Source organism: Oryx dammah, unplaced genomic scaffold (assembly GCF_014754425.2).
Source record: "Oryx dammah isolate SB20612 unplaced genomic scaffold, SCBI_Odam_1.1 HiC_scaffold_10, whole genome shotgun sequence".
Classification (NCBI taxonomy): domain Eukaryota; kingdom Metazoa; phylum Chordata; class Mammalia; order Artiodactyla; family Bovidae; genus Oryx; species Oryx dammah.
In genome coordinates this window covers 71,377,391-71,401,399 of record NW_024070194.1, presented here as the reverse complement: position 1 = coordinate 71,401,399, position 24,009 = coordinate 71,377,391, and the positions used below count along the sequence as shown (strand labels likewise).

The 24,009-nt window shown below is 39.9% G+C and overlaps 1 protein-coding gene across 1 annotated transcript in view; it reads right to left on the bottom strand.

Annotated features, from left to right (window-relative positions):
• The window catches only part of PRKCQ (protein kinase C theta), a 91,326-nt gene that overhangs the window by 38,964 nt on the left and 28,353 nt on the right, over window positions 1-24,009 (bottom strand). Inside the window, exon 12 of the mRNA XM_040248248.1 lies at window positions 20,277-20,450. Coding sequence (XP_040104182.1) covers window positions 20,277-20,450 — 174 coding nt within the window. The remainder of the gene's footprint in view (window positions 1-20,276; window positions 20,451-24,009) is intronic.

Genomic DNA, 24,009 nt, shown 5'->3' with positions numbered 1-24,009 from the left:
TGCATTGTATAAAAACCACACAAGCCCCGCAGCACACCCCGCTTATTCACCTGTCTCTGAGAGACCCAAAAGGCTCAGCCAGAAGATGGGACCTTTCAATTCTAAGAGAGTTAAGTGTGACACCTGCTTATTGTGTCAGTTTGGGGGCCAAAATATGGCTGCACAGAAAAGTGGCTGAGCTACCTTTGTGGCTGAGGGTCCTCCAAGCCCTCACGGAAATGACCACAGCCATTATGGGGAAAGTTAGCTGAGATTACTTAAAAAGTACACTTGAAAATAAGACCTTCCAAATCACACACACAGAATGGGGATACTTGTTTTAACACATTATCTACTGAGTTGTTGCTTTTTTTGCAGAAACTAACGCCTGTGGCTAGCAATTAATTATGTAAGTGAATATCAAACTACCTGCATTTGAGTAAATATCAACAACTTTTTATTTTGGACTTAATGTATTTATTTGAAATTTTGTACATGTCTTACTAAAGCATTGTAATGTTTCATGAGAGTGTGACAGGCAGAATGTAGCAGACACTGCAGTGCAGGGGACTATTACAAATATACTGGTTTTCACTGCATTTTCCCCTGGAAAAGCAGACTGCTGGATGCAATTTTTTGGCGGGGGGTGGGGGGTGGGGGTGGGGTGTCTGTGGGTATTGTTCCCTCTTGAATACTTTCTTTTATTTTACCTGACAGTCGACAAAGTAGATCTTTGCATTGGGGGAGGGGGTGTGTGTGCTCTTTAGAAATAAGAAATTTCCCAATGCATCATTTTTGAAAATGTCAGTAATAAACTTGTGTTTGTAATATACGCAAGGTTGGAACAAAAACCTAATGGAGCCAAATGTGAATGATAATAACAATTATGTTGTATAATGAACCTCTGATCAGCTTCAAGCTCTTAACAACTCTGCACAGTGATGTCAATTGTATCATGATCTAAAACCATATTGATAAGCCTCTGGTCAATAATATTCAGGTAACAAAAGATGGACTAATATGTCTCCTGTTAATGATGTGTTAGCTGGCATGCAGAAGCCTTCAAAAGGCTTCAAGATGTCAAAGGAGTGTCATTAAAAACTTGTTGCAACAGGCTAATGAAATACAAAAGACACAGGAGGTACCTAAAACAGACTGTAAGATGGACATTACCTAACCTTTACTGCTCCCTTCTGTCCCCCTTTATTTGGACACTCATTCTAGTAATCTGATCTAAATTGTCTTTCTACTCTGAAGAGAACACAAGATCATAAGCAAAAGTCCACCAAGTCAGTGGACTTGCAGACAGCCCCATGTCTACCCTCAATGGAAGACCCCCATAAAGGCCCCTCCCAGGATTGTCGAGACTGAGGGATTTTCTGGTAAATTGCTACATTATTCCCTTAAGCAGCTAAGGCTAACTAAAATTTAAATTAATGAGAAACAATGACTGAGTTTTGGTAGATTCCAGAGACTCTCTACTGTATACCCCACTTCAAGCCTGCATATGGGATCCCAGGAAAACTGGCAGAAGGCAGCTCAGGAGAGAATTCTTCCCTGAATTAGCTCTCCTGGATCTTTATCAATCCATGAGAAAGAGGGCAAAGACAGTAACTTTTATAGCCACTTTGGGGACACCTCTTAAGTAAAGGGATGGTTCTATACTGCAAGAAATATTTGCTGTTTGCCCCGACTAAAAACTGGTGAGATATTTACAAGGATTTTTTTTTTTTTAAATAGCTCAGTGATAAGAAGTTGGTCAGAAACTGGCAGTTAATACTGACAGCATCATAGAAATTTTTTCTTTTAGGGCTCTTCCCTTAAGCCAAAATAAATCTGTGTACACCCCAGAGGGAAATAAAAACCTATCGCCTTTGTGAAAGGATTTACTAAAACATTCCAAAGGCAAACAGCTCTAACTCCAGAACATATAAATTTTGTGATATCCATTTTAGTTAGAAATCTTCTCCCTGATATACAAGGAAAAAATGAATTAAGGATAACCTAGTTGGGATGGGGTAGCTCAATGTAAGCTGTCATTTAAACTGCAACCCAATTCTTTGAGGAATTAAGAGCTACTGTCATGATCTTACAAATTTTGCAAAACTAGAAATTCAGCTCTCGAAGCAGTTCAAAATTCAACTATCCCTTCCACCAAGGCCACAGCCACCGCTATTTATCTCAAATGTAAGTATTAATCGTATATCAGTTCTAATGAGGTGGATGAAACTGGAGCCGATTATACAGAGTGAAGTAAGCCAGAAAGAAAAACACCAATACAGCATACTAACACATATATATGGAATTTAGAAAGATGGTAATGATGACCCTGTAGGTGAGACAGCAAAAGAGACACAGATGTATAGAACGGACTTTTGTTGGACTCTGTGGGAGAGGGAGAGGGTGGGATGATTTGGGAGAATGGCACTGAAACATGTATACTGTCATGTAAGAAATGAATCGCCAGTCTATGTTCGATACAGGATACAGTATGCTTGGGGCTGGTGCATGGGGATGATCCAGAGAGATGATATGGGGTGGGAGGTGGGAGGGGGGTTCAGGGTTGGGAACTCATGTAGACCCGTGGCAGATTCATGTCAATGTATGGCAAAACCAATACAGTATTGTAAAGTAAAATAAAGTAAAAATAAAAATTAAAAAAAAAATTCTGGCCTTAGGAAACCAAAGTCCTTCTTGGAGGAACCTGCATTCTATTCCCATGCCTTTGAGATGTAAATGTTATCTAAACTTTAGGGAGGTAATTCTTATCAGTAAGAAAATAAAAGGGGGGAAGTCATTTGAAACTTCAGTTCAGCTGCTCAGTCGTGTCTGATTCTTTATGACCCCATGCACGGAACACGCCAGGCTTGCCTGTGCGTCATCAACTCCTGGAGCTTACTCAAACTCATGTCCATTGAGTCGGTGATGCCATCCAACCATCTCATCCTCTGTTGTCCCCTTCTCTTCCTGCCTTCAATCTTTCCCAGCACCAGGGTCTTTTCCAGTGAGTCAGTTCTTTGCATCAGGTGGTCAAAGTATTGGAGCTTTAGCTTCAGCATCAGTCCTTCCAATAAATATTCAGGACTGATTTCCTTTAGGATGGACTGGTTGGATTTCCTTGCAGTCCAAGGGACTCTCAAGAGTCTTCTCCAACACCACAGTTCAAAAGCATCAGTTCTTCGGTGCTCAGCTTTCCTTATGATGCAACTCACATCCATACATGACTACTGGAAAAACCATAGCTTTGACTAGACGGACCTTTGTCAGCAAAGTAATGTCTCTGCTTTTTAATATGCTGTCTAGGTTGGTCATAACTCTTCTTCCAAGGAGTAAGCATCTTTTAATCTCATGGCTTCAGTCACCATCTGCAGTGATTTTGGAGCCAAAAAAAGACCATTACTGTTCCCATTGTTTCTCCATCTATTTGCCATCAAGTGATGAGACTGGACGCCATGATCTTCATTTTTTGAATGTTGAGTTTTAAGCCAGCCTTTTCACTTTCATCAAGAAGCTCCTTAGTTCCTCTTCACTTTCTGCCATTTGAAACTTAGGTGAACAAAACAAAACAAAAAATCTCCCACATGCCTTCCCCACAAACTTTAGTGAAAATGCGTTAGCCATCTGAGCAGGTAACTTTAACTTATTTCTCTACCAGGTAAACAACTTAGATCCAGCCTCTTTTGTAAGTAGTAAATTTCTTACTGGAGAAGGCAATGTTACTGTAGCTGATTCATGCCATTAATTTAAAAATGAAAGCTATAAGGTCTCTGTACCTCTCTTTATGTTCATGTGTCTGTATACATGTGTTGTATGGTTATTTTTCACCTCCTAATGGTATTACTAAAACTGTAAAAAGAAATAAAAAAAGAGTTCCATTTAGTTGGTTTGAAGAGAATTAAGCACTTATATGAAGTAAGTATTCCTAAATCTCCCAGAAATACCTCAGCGATATTACAGGTCCAGTTTCAGACAGCTACAATAAAAACTAACATCACAATTAATCAAGTCACATGAATTTTTAAATTTCCTAGTGCACATAAGGCTTATATTTACACTATACTCTGGGCTATAAGTTGGAAAATCTCATGGATGGAGGAGCCTGGTAGGCTGCAGTCCATGGGACCGCTAAGAGTCGGACATGACTGAGCGACTTCACTTTCACTTTTCACTTGCATGCATTGGAGAAGGAAATGGCAACCCACTCCAGTGTTCTTGCCTGGAGAATCCCAGGGATGGGGGAGCCTGGTGGGCTGCCGGCTATGAGGTTGCACAGAGTTGGACACGACTGAAGCGACTTAGCAGCAGCAGCAGCATGGGCTATAAGTGTACAATAGCATTATGCTTGAAAATGTATGTACCTTAATTAAAAATACTTTATTGCTAAAAAAAAATGCTCACTATCTGAGCCTTCATGAAGTCATAATCTTTTTGCAGGTTGAGGGTTTTATGTCAGTGTTTGTGGCTGCAGACTAATCAGGGTGGTGATTACTGAAGGTGGTGTAGCTATGCTGATTTCTTAAAATAAGACAACAGTGGTTTATTGATTGACTCTTCATTTCATGAATGATCTCTCCAACGTGGGCAATTCTATTTGACAGCATTTTATGCATGGAATGTCTTTCAAAATTGGGATCAATTCTCTCAAACCCTGCCACTGCTTTAACAATTAAGTTTATATAATATTCTAAATGCTTTGTTGTCATTTCAACAATCTTCACAGCATCTTTACCAGAATTAGGTTCTAAGTCAAAAAACCACTCTTTGCTCATCCACTGAAGTCAGTCCTCATCCATTAAAGTTTTTTCATGAAATTGTATCAATTCAGTCACATCTTCAGGCTCCACTTCTAATTCCACCACATCTGCAATTACTTCCTCCACCAAGGTCATGAATGCCCAAAAGTCATCCATTAAGGTTGGAATCAACTTCTTTCAAACTCCCGTTGATGCTGATATTTTGATTTCTTCCCGTGAATCACAAACGTCCTCAACGGCATCTAGAATGGTGAGTCCTTTCCAGAAGGTTTTCAACTGACTTGCCCAGATTCATCAGGAATGAACATCTGTGGTGGAGAGCCTTACAAAATGTATATGTTAGAGAATAAGACTTGAGAATTGAAATCACACCTTGGTCCTTGGGCTGCAGAATGGAAGTTGTGCTAGCAGATAAGAAAACAACAGTAATTTCATTGTATGTCTCCATCAGAGTTCTTAGGAGACCACATGCATTATCAAGGAGCAGTAGTATTTTGAAAGGAATCTTTTTTTCTGAGTAGATCTCAACAGTAAACTTAATATATTGAGTAAACCATGCTGGAAACAGAGGTGCTGTCATTCAGGCTTTGTTGTTCCATTTACAGAGCACAGGCAGGGTGGATTTAGCATAACTCTTAAGGGCTCTAGGATTTTTGGAGTGGTAAATGACCATGGCTTTTAACTTAAAGTCACAGTTGCATTAGCACCTAACAAGAGTCGCTTTGTCCTTTGACACCAGGCGCTGACTTCTCTCGGGCTATGAAAGTCCTAGATGGCATCTCCTTCCAATATAACACTGTACCGTCTGACCTGACAATCTGCCGGTGTGGCCTCTTTGTTAATTATCTTAGCTAGACCTTCTAGAGAATTTGCAGTAGCTTCTACATCAGCACTTGCCGCTCCACCTTACACTCTCATGTTACGTGTATGGCTTCTTAAACCTCACAAGCCAGCCTCTGCTGGCTTCAGACTTTGCTTCTGCCGCTCCATCCCTCTCCTGGCTTTCACAGAGACGGAGCGAGCAGGGCCCTGCTCTGGGTTAGGCTTTGGCTTAGGGGAACAGTGCGGCTGATTTGAGTGATCCAGACTGCTAAGCTTTCCTCCATAGCCATCATAATGCTGTTTCACTTTCTCATCATTCCTGTGTCCACTGGAGTCGCACTTCTAACTTCCTCTATGTTCACACCCTGGGCTAATGGTTGGTGCAAGAGGCTTCTCTCTCGACCTATCTTACCTTCCACCACGCCTTCATCCCAAAGCCTAATTATTTCTAGCTTTTGACTTAAAAGTGAGTAATGTGTGTCTCTTCCTTTCACTGAACTTTAGAGGCCACTGTAGGGTTATTAACTGGTCTACTTTCAACTGCGTGCCTCAGAGACTAGAGGACCTGAAGAGAGGGGGAGAGATGGAGAAACGGCCGGTCAGAGGAGCAGTCAGAACACATTGAACGTGTGCCAGTTAACACGCTACCAACAGGGGCATGTTTGCAGAAACCAGCACCTGCGGCCAGCCATTTGCTATGTGAGTGAATACTGAAACACCCACGTTTGAGTCAATATCAACACTTTTTTTGCACTTAATGTATTTATTGGAAACTTTGTACATGTCTTATTGAAGCATTCTGATAGTAGAGGTGATGGAATTCCAACTGAGCTATTTCAAATCCTAAAAGATGATGCTGTGAAAGTGCTTCACTCAATATGCTGGCAAATTTGGAAAACTCAGCAGTGGCCACAGGACTGGGAAAGGTGTTTTCATTCCAATCCCAAAGAAGAGGCATGCCAAACAATGTTCAAACTACTGCATAATTGCACTCATCACACACACTAGCAAAGTAATGCTGAAAATTCTCCAAGCCAGGCTTCAACAGTACATGAACCGTGAATGTCCATATGTTCAAGCTGGATTTAGAAAAGGCAGAAGAACCAGTGATCAAACTGCCAACATCCACTGGATCATAGAAAAAGCAAGAGAATTCCAGAAAAACATCTACTGCTTTATTGATTACACCAAAGCCTTTGACTGTGTAGATCACAGCAAACTGTGGAAAATTCTGAAAGAGATGGGAATACCAGACCATCTTACCTGCTTCTGGAAAAATTTGTATGCAGGTCAAGAAGCAATAGTTAGAACCAGACATGGAACAACAGACTGGTTCCAAATTGGGAAAGGAGTACGTCAAGGCTGTATATTGTCACCCTGCTTATTTAACTTCTATGCAGAGTACATTATGTGAAATGCCAGGCTGGATGAAGCACAAGCTGGAATCAAGATGGCCAGGAGAAATACCAATAACCTCAGATAGGCAGATGATGTCAACTTATGGCAGAAAGTGAAGAGGAACTAAAGAGCCTCTTGATGAAAGTGAAAGAGGAGAGTGAAAAAGTTGGCTTAAAACTCAACATTCAGAAAACTAAGATCATGGCATCTGGTCCCATCACTTCATGGGAAATAGACGGAGAAATAATGGAACAATATCAGACTTTATTTTTGGGGGCTCCAAAATCAATGCAGATGGTGACTGCAGCCATGAAATTAAAAGATGCTTACTCCTTGGAAGAAAAGCTATGATCAACCTAGAGAGTATATTAAAAAGCAGAGACATTACTTTGCTGACAAAGGTCCATCTAGTCAAAGCTATAGTTTTCCCAGTAGTCATGTATGGATGTGAGAATTGGACTGTGAAGAAAGCTGAGCGCTGAAGAATTGATGCTTTTGAACTGTGGTGTTGGAGAAGACTCTTGAGAGTCCCTTGGACTGTAAGGAGATCCAACCAGTCCATCCTAAAGGAGATCAGTCCTGAATATTCATTGGAATGATCGATGCTGAAGCTCCAATACTTTGGCCACCAGATGCAAAGAACTGACTCATTGGAAAAGACCCTGATGCTGGGAAAGATTGAAGGCAGGAAGAGAAGGGGACGACAGAGGATGAGATGGTTGGATGGCATCACTGACTAAATGGACATGAGTTTGAGTAAGCTCCGGGAGTAGGTGTTGGACATGGAAGCCTGGCATGCTGCAGACCATGGGTTGCAAAGAGTCAGACACGATTGAGCGACTGAATAAACTGAAATAAACTGAATATTTTGAGTGTGTGATAGGTGCTACAGGAGGCACATCTGTGCAAGGACAGAACACGTATTACAAACACCCTGGGCTTCACTGTGCTTCCCCCTGGAAGAGCAGACCTTACTCTTTCTGGAGACATTCTTTTTAGTCCTATGGGTATTATTTCCTCTAGAATACGTTTTTTTATTTTACCTGATAGTTGGCAAGGTGGATCTTTGTGGGGGGCTCTTTTAGAAATAAGAAATTTTGTAATGCATCATTTTTGAAAGTTTTATGGTAATAGACTTGTATTTATAATAGACACAAATTTGGACCAAAAACCTAATGGAGCAATATGTGAATGATAACAAAAACCATAAGGTATATAATGAATTCTTGATCAATCTTTTAAGCTCTAGCATCTGCTGTTAATTGTATCATATTCTAAAAATATACTGATACATCTCCGGTCAATAACATTCATGTAACAAAAGATGTTTCTATACATCTCTGGTCAACGATGTGTTAAGTTTGCTCTCTTACATGGGCATAGTTCATGATGCCCAAAACAATTACAACAGTAACATCAAAGACAACTGTAATGTAATAATGTAAAAATTGGAAATATTTAAGAATACAAAATGTGACACACATAAGTGAGAAAATGCTGTTGGAAAAATGGCTCCAACAGACTTGCTCAATGCAAGGTTGCCATAAAGCTTTAGTTTATTAAAGAAAAAAAATGCAATATTTGTGAAGTTCAATAAAGCAAAGCACAATAAAGCAAAGTATACCTATAACAGAAAGTAGTCCAAATGCTTCTCAAGTTCACATGATCAGAGATAATCTTTAGTAAATAAAAGCTTGTTGAAGTTTGTTGGGTTAACTAAAATACGTGCTCTGAATTATTATCATTAAAATAATGCAAACGTACAACTTTTCTACTTGTTTTACTGGTCAAATAAGTTTGTGTTATCTCTGTTACAAAGTTTTTCAGCAAGAAAAAAATCTTAGGGGGTGATGGATGACTTGTCCAATGTCTTATGAAGCTTTTGTGGGTAGTGTAAACATAATTATTGAGAACAAATGAGTCAAATTGATGCAAATGGGATAACAGGTTTTAGGTAACTTGTAAAATAGTTTCCTCAAAACTTTGTGGTAATCTGAAACCCAAGTTTTGCTAATTTAAATTATGGATAGTCATTAAATATCTAGATAATTTCCAAATAAGATAAAATACTGAAACACTAATTATTGAATACAGGTTTATCTACTTTGGGCATTTACAAACCAACTAAAGATTTTTGGGTCTATTAGTAAACTTTTTTTGTGCCATACTGAAATATTTACTCTTAGAAAACAAATTTTAAAACTGTCAAGCCACAAAATAAGCTGCTAACATAAGACTTTATAGTTGTTTACTATCTGATTTTCACTAAAATTAAGTATTTTTAGGGTTAAACATTATAATTAAAGCTATTAGAAATAGTAAGGGGAAATATCTCTGGGTGCAAGGATAGTAGGATGTGTGATTTGACAATGGTAGGTATGAAGAATAGAGATGTATTTCTGTTGAGGAAAAGAAGGCAATTTTGTCCTAACTGCAGAATGGTTATTTCAGAATGGAAAGAAGGAATAAACATAGAAAACAATTGTAGAAAGTTTGTGGGAAAAAGAGTCTTGCGAGCTGAATTTTATGCGTGGGTAAGCTATCCATGATCTGAATGAATTTATTTAAGTAAAAAAGAGTTTTAGTCAAAATTAAAATTGCTTTTTCTTAAAAGGAAAAGTTCTTTTGCACTATTGGTCTACTTCTGGTAAGCAGCCGTGAAAGGGTCTTCAAGATAAATTCCTGTGATTCCCATTATCTTTATTAGGTCTTTGATTACTTGAGTAATTCTGAGTCTTCTCTACTAAAAGAGACATTTTAAACAATTATGCAACTTTCTTTTTTTTTTTGAATTGGAGGCTACTTACTTTACAATATTGGAATAGTTTTTGCCATACATTGACATGAATCAGCCATGGGTGTACATGCGTCCCCCTCCCCTCCCTCAGGGTCACCCCAGTACACCAGCCCTGAGCACCCTGTCTCATGCATCAAACCTGGACTGGCAATCTATTTCACACATGGTAATAAACATGTTTCAATGCTATCCTCTCAAATCATCTCGCCTTCTCCCACAGAGTCCAACAGTCTGTTCTTTACATCTGTGTCTCTTTTGCTGTCTCGCATATAGGGTCATTGTTACCATCTTTCTAACAATTATGCAACTTTCCATATTTACCTGCAAAGTCCTTATCCCTTTGTTTGAATGGATAACTGTTACTTCACAGTGAACTATGATCTTATTTGACCAAGTATTTTTAAACTTTTTGGTATTTTTGACAAACTTCTCCCAAATCAAATTCTAAATGTAATCTTTTTGACCTCAAACCAACTTTGAGATTTTCCAGAGAGCCCCTGAAACATTTCAAAAGATTTGTTTTCTCTCCTTAGAAAAAGAGAGATGTCAAACTAACTAGGCTTATTTGATACAGTAAATTGTATGGGAAGCCCTGTCACATAAAAGGTAATACTAAGCTTCCTTTAGGTTGTATTTCTTTTTTTATTTTTATTTTTATTTTCCTTTAACTTTTATTTGTTTATATATTTTTAAAATTTATTTTTTCTTAAATTTTAATTGGAGGCTAATTACAATATTGTGGTTTTTGCCATACATTCACATGCATCAGACATGGGTGTACAACATGTAGGTTGTATTTCTATAGATATATAAGTATTCTCAAAATTCGTATGTCCTGCAATAATGTAATCAGCCATACTTCCAGTTACCATCTTAAAATGTTTATCACAGAATAACTATTTCCTTTTCAAATGAACTCTTATCAGATCTTTAACTATAGTCATTTGTAAGTCTGTCATTTACAGAGTTACTGTTTTACTCCGATGCTTTTGCAAAAGTATTTCTTCAAAAGTGCTTTATTTAAAGAAATTCATGGAAAGGACTCTGACAAATACAGGTTAGTGATAACTTTGGTTCACACAACTCAACTGGGTAAACATTTCCAGAACGAATGAAAAACTGGATTCAAGCAGAACAAGAATTAATAACATGAGACTGAATGAACTGAGGAGGATGAGTAGAATTTCTTATTTGAAACATTGCTGGTATCTTAATATTTTGTTTTTCCAGATTTGAGATTGCTCTTGCAGTAACATAACCTACAACAATGAGGTAAAGTATACCATTGTAAACAAAGATGAAATGTTTTCTCTGATTCTTCCAGAACCCAGAAACTCTCAAATATTCTTTTTAAAGCAAAATAGCTATTTTACATAAGATTAGTGAGAATCTGTCATTGTAACAGGGCACAATTGATTACATTGGTATTATTACCAAGGCATTGACTGTAATAGTATATATGAGAGATGTGTATAGACTCAGATATGACCAGACAGCTGAAAATAACTAAGATTCACTTTGGGGAGTCTATAAAGTCCTTTGGAAAAACTGGACTGGTACCAAGATTCCTGGTAACTAAACAGGCGAGTAAAAAAGGTAATTTCCTGGTAGGTCCATAGAACTCCAGGATATTTTTTTAGACCTCAATAAGAGAGGAACTCACCCAAAGTTACAGGTATTGCAGGTAAAACTGGATTGTGAGATTTTGGCTACCTGGCTTCAGAGGCTTAAGAGTTCAACCTGAGGTTCCTTTATAGGAAACAGTTTTTAAAAAAGTATAAATGGTCGAGCACTATTCTTGCTGCACTTATGTAATTAATCAGGCCAAGTTTAATGCAAACAAATTGGGTTTACTGTTAATGCTCTTTGGTTAAAAGAACAGTGATTACAGAGAAGAAAACTGTATTTCTGTAGATATCAGAGTCTAATCCTGGGAAGTGCTTTGGAGACTTTGTAACATCCCTGTAACCTGGCGTGGATCTCGAATACTTCCAGTTCCCTCAATTGACTGGTTATGACTCTCCAAACTACTGTTTCCAATTTCCTCCCACCCTTCTGATTTGGAATCCCAAAGAACAAAGACTGCCCTTGCGTCTCCTGGCAAGGGACTATCCCAGATCTTCCTCACTAATCAGATGGGAGCCAAACTGCAGGGACTTGAACCTTGGGTGTACATCTCACCTGATGGTGGGTCCTGTCCACCCACTCAAGATCTCAGAGTCGAATCGGCTGGGAAGAGAAAATGTTGAGGTGCATTACTGGGTAGCCAAGCACGCAACCCTCTCTTCTTCAGTGCCTTTCCTTGACTCTGGCCTTGACTTGGAAAGAGAACACCATCCCCCGTATCTCCCAAGCTATCACTTGGGTGTGGGGGTGGAATCCTTCAGATCGCTGGACTTCTCATCAGAAACTCTGATCTGTCCACGATGTTAGAAAGCCCTGGTCTGTTTCCTTCCCTCTATCTAACCACCCCAAACTTGGGGAACTTTCTATTCAGGCTCTACACAAAGGAGGAGACACATAGCAAGAGTAACCTCCCCCTTCCTTTGGCAGGATGCTTCGTCACTAGTCAAGACAGCCTGTGGCACCTGGATTAACGTGTCTGCAGAAGCTGAAACTCAGTTACAGGAAAACGCTGAACAACCCACTTGGCTTGAAAAGGTGACTCTTTCAATGGGATCTTTTTTGTTTTTTCTTCATTAGTTTGGCCGCTCTCTAACTATTGGGAATTATCCTACTTTACATAGTCACAAGAGGCTCCCTGGAATGCTGTGTTCTTTCAAAGGCTTTAAATTCATGTTTGTAGGCACTGACCCTCAGGTGAACGATCTCCCTCAACGTGGAGTTTTCCAAAAAGGAAGAGGATGCCTGACTTAAAACTGGTGACCCTGAGCCCTGTGGCCCGTGAATAGCGCACAAAGGATCATCAAAAACCACGGGAACTTCAGGACGGCAGCTGGGAACAGTGCTAATACCTTACATTTTGATCACATCTTCCAGTTAAGCTGACGGTCTGGTCAAAAGGGGAGGGGGGTGATTGTTGATAAAACAGTCCCCAAATGGAATTCCTCGTGCTAAGCCCACATCTCTAAATGGAGACTTAACATCTAACCTACCTGCAGCTCTAACCTTCCCCAGTCTAGACCTTCCTGATCAGCACTTGTGAGGAAGTGACCTTGCCTGAAACACTGTTCTTTCCTTGTCCCCACTTTCTGCCCATAAAAGTCCTCCATTTCATACAGGTCCTCCGCGTTCCTTTCTGCTTCCTAAATAGGATGCTATTCAATTCACGAATTATTGCAAAAACATTAGATCTCTAAATTTACTCAGTTGAATTTTGTGTTTTTAACACTTTCCAAACCCTTCCCCTGCCCCCCCCCACCCCGACCTAGGGTTATCAGAGTTAGATCAGAGAAACTATGGGTACTCGAGTTATTGAACTTTTACTCTAGTATAATGAAACAGAAGAACACTATTTTTCTGTGTGCTTTTCCCCCCTGTAGGTGAACATTTAGATACTACAGAGATGACATATCACTAAGACACTTACATGGTATGAATATATAGAATCCCATATCTGGACAAAGATGCCCCAGTAAGATTGCATGCTGTTTTCATCTCAGTGGCCTTAAGACAAAGTTCATCTTTCCTAGCTTCAGTTTTCTCATAGGTAAAATGGAATAATATCTACTTCACTGGGGTTGCAGAATTAAGTATATTATTTTATTTAAGGTTCCTAGGAAATTATCTGGTGCTAAATTGACTTCAATAAAGCTAGTTTGAATCATATATTTTAAACTAAAAATATGTTAAAGCAGAAATGTCTGGTTGCCTCTCTTTCTTAGTAAAAAATATTATTCTGGATGACGGTGTGCTCATCTTAAAGATTCAACTTTCCAGTTTTCCTTAGAGCTATAGAAGAGTCAGAGAGAGAGGTAAACAGCAGCTTTTTGTAAGTCTTTTGCAAAAGTGACTTAATAAAGAAGACTAAGCAGGCATGGGGTTGTTCTTTCCTCCCTCGAATGTGGCTGTGACAGCTGGGCTCCAGTAGACATACTGGACTAAGGATGAGAACCCAGTGCAGTAGATGGTTCCTGGGTCTCAGACATCATGGAACTAACTCCTTTTGTATGAAGAGACTGACTTCTGTCTCATTTAAGTCATTGTTTCCAGTCTCTATTACTAGCAGCCAATGCAATTTCTAATTGACATACATGTCAATTCACATTAGACAATTTCAGAGATGTGGCTCCTAGTTTTTAAAATAATTTTCTGTATCAAGAAAATAGGGCATCTAATACTAATAGCATCTTAAAATCAAGAAAGCAGACTACTATTCTTCCAAGCTAGCTACCAAGTCCCTATAGTTTGAGTCTTGCCTCTGTTGGGGAAATGTAGAACTTAACAAAGAGTAGGTCCACAAGAAACCACATTTGTTGAATTAACGGGGACTATCCAAAGTGATTCATGAAGTGTATTTTCAAAGTTTTATGATTAATTAGTTTCTGATAGATTCTAATTTGCCAGCACAGTTAAAAGATTCCTCCCATGGACACACTGATCGACACAGAAAGCAATTCCTCCTGAAGAACTGAGGGCTGACTGAACAGCTTCTGCTCAAGAAATGATATAGAGGGACCGAGACCCAGCACTACCAGGAACCTAGAGGAGTGGGTGGAGGGGGTGTATGTTTACGTATGGCTATTCACATTGTGGCACAGCAGAACCAACAAAACATTGTAAAGCAATTATCTTCCAATTAAAAAGAAAACTAGGGTCCACCTCTGACACTGTGGTCTGCAGTAGGAAGGACACCCCTGAGAGCCCTGTGCACAGACTTGCCCACTTTGGGACACATGGAAAGAAACAGTGATTGAAAGGACACTTAGACCATTTACTAACCTTAAGGCATCTGCCAAACGTGGGGGAACTGCTGGAACTCTTTCCAAATTGGAAAGGAGACAGTAAAACTGTCACTATTTGCAGATCATATGATACTACACATAGAAAACCCTAAAGATACAGTGAAAAAACTATTAGAACTAATAAATAAAGTTGCAGGATACAAAATTGATATGCAGAAATACAATGCATTTTGTATATTAATGAACTGTTGTAAAGAAAAAGCAAAACGATCTTGTTTACAGTTGCATCAAAAAAGAATCAAATATCTAAGGATTAACTTCAGAGGTGGAAGACCTGTATTCTGAAAACTAAAAGACATTGATGTAGGAGATTCAACGTGATACAAAGAAAATGTGGAAAATACCCTGTGTTCGTGGATTGAAAGAATTATTATTGTTAAAATGTCCTTACTACTGAAAACCATCTAAAGATTTAATGCAATATCTATCATAATACCTATGATATTTTTTGCAGAACGAGAACAAATAATCCTAAAATTTGTATAGAATCACAAAAAATTCAAGTAGACAAAGCAGTCTTTGACTGCTTCAAATCCTCATTGTTACAGAAGTTAAAACCAAATTCTAAACACAAGTAAGCAGACAAAATCCAGAAGTAAGGCCCTTTTCCCAACTGACTACATTCTAACTTACACAGAGGAAATCATTATTCATGTAAATTGCTGCTTTTTACACTTATCTGTGGCATCTGGTTATTTTGTTTGACATACAAGGTTTAAATAAATCAGGACTATTAAGTACAAAACAGGCTAGAAGGATAGATTGCACAACATGGGAAATCTAAATATTTTATAATAACTATAAATAGAACATATTCTTTGAAAATTGTGAATCACTGAACTGTACACCTATAACTTATAATACTGCACAGCATCTATACACTATCAAAAATTAAATTTAAAAATCAAGGTGTCTCAAAACAACTGAGGGTCCTTCAGAAAGTGTAATAATGTAAGCTTTGCCTCCCCTTCCCCACCATCTCTAAAAGAACTTAATTCCTTGAAATCTAGTGAGACAGTCATTTTTACATTTTACATGTACATTCTATAACATTTTTTCTCGTGTATTTACTGCTCTGGTTTTGGTAAAGCATTCCATAGGCTTGGAATTTTAAGAGCATTTCCTATAAGGAAAAATGTAAATAACCCCTGAGAATTGACAATCAGAGACAGAAATATGCCTATTTTTTTTTACAAAATGGACTTCATGGTAGCCTTCTCTGCAAGATATGAAAACAACAGTCAAACAAACACATAAAAACAGCTAGTGGGAAGCTGCTGTACAGCACAGGGAGCTCAGCTCGGTGCTCTGTGATGACCTAGATGTGGGGGAGGGGATATATGGATACATATGGCTGATTCACTTCATTGTACAGCTGAAACTAACACAATATTGTAAAGCAATTATATTCCAATAAAAAACAACAGCAGGAAAAGGTGCCAAGAGAAATTTGATTTCCTAGAAGCCTGGTCTGGTCTGAGGTGCATTTAGCATTTTGATAAAAGCCTCACAATATTTCAAGAGGAAAAGTGAGACTACGTAACCCCCCAGGGTGCACAGCAAATCTAGAACACAGAACAAGACAGTTGGGCAAAGTTCCTTATTTTGTCTTTGAGTAAAATATCTGCACCATCCAAGACCAACAGATATTTCTGATCTCCAGGAGGAACTGTCTAGCAGGAAATCTCTGTAACCCTCATTACCAGGAATCCCAAACTCCTTTCTGCTGTAAAAACATAAGCCTACTTAAACAGCTTATCACAATCCCTTTCTTCCTTCATGCCCTCTTATAGCCTCTACACTTCTGTTACCCAAGACCTTTACTGCCTATTCAAATTCTAATTTCTAGTTTTTCTCAGCTCTGGTACTTAAAAGTCAGCATTCTGCAATTAATATTACTTACCACCGTTAGAAGTATCATTGTCGCCTCTTTGAAAGTGAAAGTGAAGTTGCTCAGTCATGTCCAACTCTTTGCAACCCAATGGACTATAGCCTACCAGGCTCCTCTGTCCATGTAATTTTCCAGGCAAGGGTACTGGAGTGGGTTGCCATTTCCTTCTCCAGAGGATCTTCCCAACCCAGGAATCGAACCCGGGCCTCCCACATTGCAGGCAACGTTTTACCATCTAGGCCACCAAGGAAGACACAAAAGAAGTGCTTGCCTGCTGAAACCCGGGATTGAACCAGGGACCTTTAGATCTTCAGTCTAACTCTCCCAACAGAGCTACTTCAGCTCCACAGAGTATGAAATTCTCTAGGTCAGAGACTACATTATTTCTATATCCTTCACGATGGAAACCCAGACCATGAGAAAGCACTTAGTGATCACATACTGTACTTGAAGCATTGTGAAATGGCATTGTGAAGACTCTGAACTGAACTGAACTGAAATAGGCAATAATAGAATAGAAATAGATAGATATTGTTCAGTCGCTCAGTCATGTCCAACTCTTTGCGACCCCATGAATTGCAGCACGCCAGGCCTCCCTGTCCATCATCAACTCCTGGAGTTCACTCAAACTCACGTCCATCAAGTCAGTAATGCCATCCAGCCATTTCATCCTCTGTCCCCCAATCCCTTTTCCTCCTGCCCCCAATCCCTCCTGCCCTCAATCCCTCCCAGCATCAGAGTCTTTTCCTCCTGTCCCCAATCCCTCCCAGCATCAGAGTGTTTTCCAATGAGTCAACTCTTCGCATGAAGTGGCCAAAGTACTGGAGTTTCAGCTTCAGCATCATTTCTTCCAAAGAACACCCAGGACTGATCTCCTTTAGGATGGACTGGTTGGATCTCCTTGCAGTCCAAGGGACTCTCAAGAGTCTTCTCCAACACCACAGTTCAAAAGCATCAATTCTTCGGTGCTCAGCTTTCTTCACAGTCCAACTCTCACATCCATACATGACCACAGGAAAAACCAAAGCCTTGACTAGATGGACCTTTGTTGGCAAAGTAATGTCTCTGCTCTTGAATATGCTATCTAGGTTGGTCATGACTTTCCTTCCAAGGAGTAAGCATCTTTTAATTTCATGGCTGCAGTCACCATCTGCAGTGATTTGGGAGCCCCCCAAAATAAAGTCTGTCACTGTTTCCCCATCTATATCCCATGAAGGGATGAAACCAGATGCCATAATCTTAGTTTTCTGAATGTTGAGCTTTAAGCCAACTTTTTCACTCTCCTCTTTCACTTTCAGCAAGAGGCTCTTCAGTTCCTCTTCACTTTCTGCCATAAGGGTGGAGTCATCTGCATATCTGAGGTGATTGATAGTTCTCCTGGCAATCTTGATTCCAGCTTGTGCTTCTTCCAGTCCAGTGTTTCTCATGATGTACTCTGCATAGAAGTTAAATAAGCAGGGTGACAATATACAGCCTTGACGTACTCCTTTTCCTATTTGGAACCAGTCTGTTGTTCCATGTCCAGTTCTAACTGTTGCTTCCTGAACTACATACAGGTTTCTCAAGAGGCAGGTCAGGTGTTCCGGTATTCCCATCTCTTTCAGAATTCTCCACAGTTTCTTGTGATCCACACAGTCAAAGGCTTTGGCATAGTCAATAAAGCAGAAATAGATGTTTTTCTGGAACTCTCTTGCTTTTTCGATGATCCAGTGGATGTTGGCAATTTGATCTCTGGTTCCTCTGCCTTTTCTAAAACCAGCTTGAACATCTGGAAGTTCATGGTTCACGTACTGCTGAAGCCTGGCTTGGAGAATTTTGAGCATGACTTTAGTAGCTTGTGAGATGAGTACAATTGTGCGGTAGTTTGAGCATTCTTTGGCATTGCCTTTCTTTGGGATTGGAATGAAACCTGACCTTTCCCAGTCCTGTGGCCACTGCTGAGTTTTCCAAATTTGCTGGCATATTGAGTGCAGCACTTTCACAGCATCATCTTTTAAGATTTGAAATAGCTCAACTGAAATTCCATCACCTCCACTAGCTTTGTTCCTAGTGTTACCTCCTAAGGCCCACTTGACTTCACATTCCAGGATGTCTGGCTCTAGGTGAGTGATCACACCATCGTGATTATCGTGGTTGTGAAGATCTTTTTTTTACAGTTCTTCTCTGTACTCTTGCCATCTCTTCTTAATATCTTCTGCTTCTGTTAGGTCCATACCATTTCTGTCCTTGATCGAGCCCATCTTTGCATGAAGTTTTCCCTTGGTATCTCTAATTTTCTTGAAGAGATCTCCAGTCTTTCCCATTCTGTTGTTTTCCTCTGTTTCTTTGCATTGATCGCTGAGGAAGGCTTTCTTATCTCTTCTTGCTATTTGGAACTCTGCATTCAGATGCTTATATCTTTCCTTATTTTAGCTAAGTACATTTATTCATCTATTCCCTAATTAAACGCTTGAGAGTCTATTGGCAGCTGGAGAAGTGGTGATGAAATCCCTAAGTGACCGTCCACATTTACTGGCTGATTCCCAGTTTCCCCACTAACACTTCTGTGGCTGGAGGCAGAAGATGCTACTTATACTAAGTTAGTACATTACCATCAAGGCTTGAAATAGAACAAGAGAAAAATTTCCTCATTTTCTTTGGATCTTAACCACATAGCTCCCCACGGGTCTGCTTATTATTCTTGGCTACATACAACACAATTCTAGGCCTTACACATGGGGATAGGGTCAAGTACAGCAGAAAAATAGAAAACCATAATGTTTATACGGATGACTGATCTACAGGAATGTTCATTTCAGTGTGATTTAAATCAGAACAAAATTTAGAAATAGCCTAATGAGATAAATCACATTGCAGAAGGATATCTACAGATGTCAGGAAATGTACAGAGTGTTAAAGTGCAAGTTACAGAGCAGGAGGTATTTACACTAACTGGTTATTTTTATTTTTATAAACCCAGTGGTGGGGGAAGTCTAGAAGGATAAACTTCAACATAGTAATGACGACTATACCCAAGTAATGGGATATATATGATTGTCTTTAAGCATATAAGCAAATTTTCTAAAATGATCCTGAATAACTTTTAAGTTAGAAAAAAAAGTGTTTTTTTTTTTTTTTTAATTTTAAAGAAAAAGCAGATCAGGAGGAACAGTCTCCCAAAATAAGAGGCATTTTTGACAAAATTCACAGTTTTATCTGGCTGCTCAGTTCCTGGTACAATATGGTCTAAAGGATGACCTTCTCCTGGCCTTATAAAGGGAAATAACAGTACACACATATTTTGATCCATTTTTCCAAATTTTGTCTCCTGACATATATGTATGGTAGATGAACAGATGTCGCACCTTTTCGCTTTCACAGAGCACTGCTTTGTTAAGCAAGTCACACACTGCTTAGCATCCTTGTTATAGAAGTTAAACTGAATTCTAAGAAGAAAGCAAGTAAAACCAGAAGTAAGGCCCTTTCCCCAGTCAACTGCATTAGAAAATGCAAGTTTCCTGCATTTTTCCAAACAAGAAAACTTGTTTCTTTCCAAACAAGTTTCTTCCCCTCTAAACAACTGTGAAAGGCTTGCTTAGATGGATGGAAGGTGGACTCAAAGAAGAAAGAGATACACGGAGTAAGCGCCCCGTGTCTCCTGTTCTGCAGGAGCACCCAGACCTACTGGCTGAGGGTGTAGAGATGAAGAACCATCTGGGCAGAAGCCTTACCTTGGTCTGGAATGTGCAGAACATATGTGTTAAGAACGGATGCTCCCAGGCCAAGGAGAGGACCCTCTTCTCTACCATTGTGCACTCCACGTCATCATCCATCAAAACCACATCTTTCTTTAAGGCTTTTATTGCGAAAAATTGATTGGTTTTCTTGAACTCTGCTAGGAAGACCTGGAAGGAAGGAGAAGAAGCAGGGTTATTTTAGAATTTGGATTGACACTTGATAAAGAAGACTCATGATGTGCATGAGAGAGAGGTACTGGGGGAGGAAACAGAATTAATTCTCCCGTCCTCCTCGATCCCCTTTATGGAGACAGACCGAGTTTTACTGGCGTGGGATGCTATTAACAGCTTCATCCACTCTACCTTTCAGAGGGTTTCACAAAATCGGATGGGTTATTCTCAGCCCCTGGAAAGACTCTATTGAAAAAAGTGGAATCTAGGAAAATCGTATAGATGAACCTATTTGCAAAGCAGAAACAGACACACAGATGTAGAGGACATGGACATCAAGGGGGATGGATTCGGAGGTTGGGATTGATACACACACACTACTATGGACAAAACAGAATGAATGAGAACCCACTATATAGGTGAAGGAACACTACCCAATGCTTGGACCAAAATGGGAAGGAAATCCAGAGAAGAGGGGATACATGCACATGTATGTACAGCAGTGTACATGTATTTACACAACACTGTAAATCAGCTATACGCCAATACAAATTTTTTAAAAGTGTCCTGTCTGCCCAGAGACCTAAGTTTATTAAAAAAAAAAAAAAAAAGCAGAGAAAAATGTGTATTGAGGAAGCAGCAGTGAGCAAGGAAGAGGAAGACTTGACTGCTTTTGAAATAATCAATAAAAATGAGCATAAAACCTTATTCCACGTTTTCAAGGCCAAAAAGCATACGTGAGAAATACAACTGTCCTGATGTACTTAAAGAATGCACAGCATTTCCTCTGACGGCACAGACACTAACATTATCTTCAAGACCTACTATGTGTCAGACATTCTGCTACAGGCTTTAGGCATGCTATCTAATTTTAGTACCTGTTTAATTCTTGGTTCAGAACACTCTGCAATACAGATAGTAATAATAAAAGAAACCTAGGGTCAAAGGGTAACTATCTCAAACTCACAGAGCTACTCAGTGGAAAATCTGACTTCAAAGCTGACTTTTTCCACTCAATTTCAGGCATCTTATAAGACAGGACACCAGATGGCTTAGTATGGAGGGTTGCTCCAACCTGCATTCTTACAGATGATACAGCCACAGGCAACTGACAGAAGTGAGGGCACGGCCTGTGGAGTCAGAAAGCCACAGCTCTGGCCTCATTGCACAGACATTTTTACCAGCTGTGGGAATGTGGGCTCACAAAGCAACCTCCCTGGGCTTCGGTTCCCTAATGTGGAAAAGCCATAACTATCACCACACTGCTGACTTACAGGACTGTTGTGAAAATCACACACCAGGTGGGGAAGCGATTTGCGAACTCTAAAATGCTTTCTGAATGACAGTTATTGGAATCTAAAACCAAAACGAATGTGTGTAACAAAACAGAAGCAGACTCACGGAGACAGAGAACAAACCAGTGGTTTCCAGTCGGGGGAGGGCCAAGACAAGGGCATGGGATTAAGAGGTACGAACTGCTCTGTGTAAAATAAATAAGCAACGGGGATATATTGAATCTCACAGTGAAACAGAGCCATTATTCTGTAATAACTTTAGAGTACAATCTATAAAACTACTGAATCACTATGTTACAACACGTCTGCAGCTAATATAATATTGTAAATCAACTATACTACAAAACACCCACTCATCATTTGTTTCTTTTAGTGACTTTTGAGGAATGCTGAAGTTCATGAAGACACACCAACAGTGGAAAATGCGTGTGTCTGTGTTTAAAATAATACAGTGCAGACACACAGCTTTGGGGGTAGCTGGCTTGATAGAGAGGGTAGAGCTTAGATGAGAATTCAGGCATGAAGGTGAAAGTGTGAGTCACTCCATTGTGTCCAACTCTTTTTGCGACCCCACAGACTGTAGCCCGCCAGGCTCCTCTGTCCATGGAATTCTCCAGGTGAAAATACCAGACTCGGTAGCCATTCCCTTCTCCAGGCGATCTTCCCAACCCAGGGATGAAACCCATGTCTCCTGCATGGCAGTCAGAATCTTTACCATCTGAGCCATCAGGGAAATAATTTGTATAACCCCAGAAAATATGACATTTATTCTCCTGGGCCTAAAATCAATGGAGAACCAAAATAGGCTACCATTTTGGTGAGGAACCGTATCTATAGAGTGAAAAAAAAGAAAAACAAGAACAAGTTTTGGAGTTCAAGAAGAGGAAATATATTCTGCTTTGGGGCTCCCCTCTCTCACTGGGCCCCCACAGTGCAGTCCCCTCGGGGTCCAGGGATCTGGGATTCTGACGGGGAGGAGCTTAGTTACAGAGCCGAGGCTACTGAAGCTCTCAGCTGTCCATTGGGTTATTTACTAAGGCAGGTAGGTTTAACTTAAAGCTGCGTTAACCTTGTTGAAAAGTAGAAATCTACCCAGAAAACAAAGAAAAGTATTTCTCTAACAATTAGAAATCCTCTTTTGGTAATTGCTTCTTTCAATAAAACATTCCTCCAAACCAGCCTTAAACTAAGAAGTCAAAAAGGCAATCTCCATCTCTGTAATGTCCTTTCAATTTTTGGTAACAGGCTATCATGGCACATTAATTGATGTTACATTTTAATGAAGACTGGCTGTAAAACTGCCTATTGCACTCAGAATAACACCAAGTGAGGCTGCGATGGTTCGTGCTATTGTGGAAACAAACTAATAGCAATTGGCTACAGTTGGCAGGGCGGAGTGGGTTTTGCCAAAGGCGATTCCTTGGTATTAAACCCAACCCCTACTAGCAGCACAAAGTCATTCAGCTATGGCAAGACCTAGTTGCATTTCAGCTTGTTTATTATTAAACTGGGTAAGTTTTACAGCCCAAGTCTGGTGAGCAGGTGCTGAGCATAATGCTGGCCTTGGTTACACAAATTCATGGAACAGTAGTCTCTGGCTAAAATTCTCCAAGAAGTGACATCCAATATAAATAAAAAAAACAACTGCTGCTGCTGCTGCTCCTGCTAAGTCGCTTCAGTCGTGTCCGACTCTGTGCGACCCCAGAGACGGCAGCCCACCAGGCTCCCCCGTCCCTGGGATTCTCCAGGCAAGAACACTGGAGTGGGTTGCCATTTCCTTCTCCAATGCAGGAAAGTGAAAAGTGAAAGTAAAGTCACTCAGTCGTGTCCAACTCTCCACGACCCCATGGACTGCAACCTACCAGGCTCCTCCGTCCATGGGATTTTCCAGGCAAGAGTGCTGGAGTGGGGTGCCATTGTGAGATATGCTTAATAGCCAATATAACGTAAAAGCCTGTATTCCATGACATCCCTCTTTACAATCACTGACTTGACAATCTTCTCGTCACTGATAGTTGATTATAATTTTTTAGACTATGTTTTCCTCCTCCTCGCCCCCCATGATAGAGAGCCCATACGTTGAGTGAGTGGCAGGAATAATTGAGAGGAGGGACTCCTCCATGAAACTTTTCCTAAGACACTCAAGTTATGGCTGTAATTCTGGGCTGCACTGTGTCCCTTCCAAATAATTCCATGGACAGGCTCCTCTGGAATCTTCCTGACCCAGTGATCAAACCTAGGTCTCTCGCATTGCAGGTAGA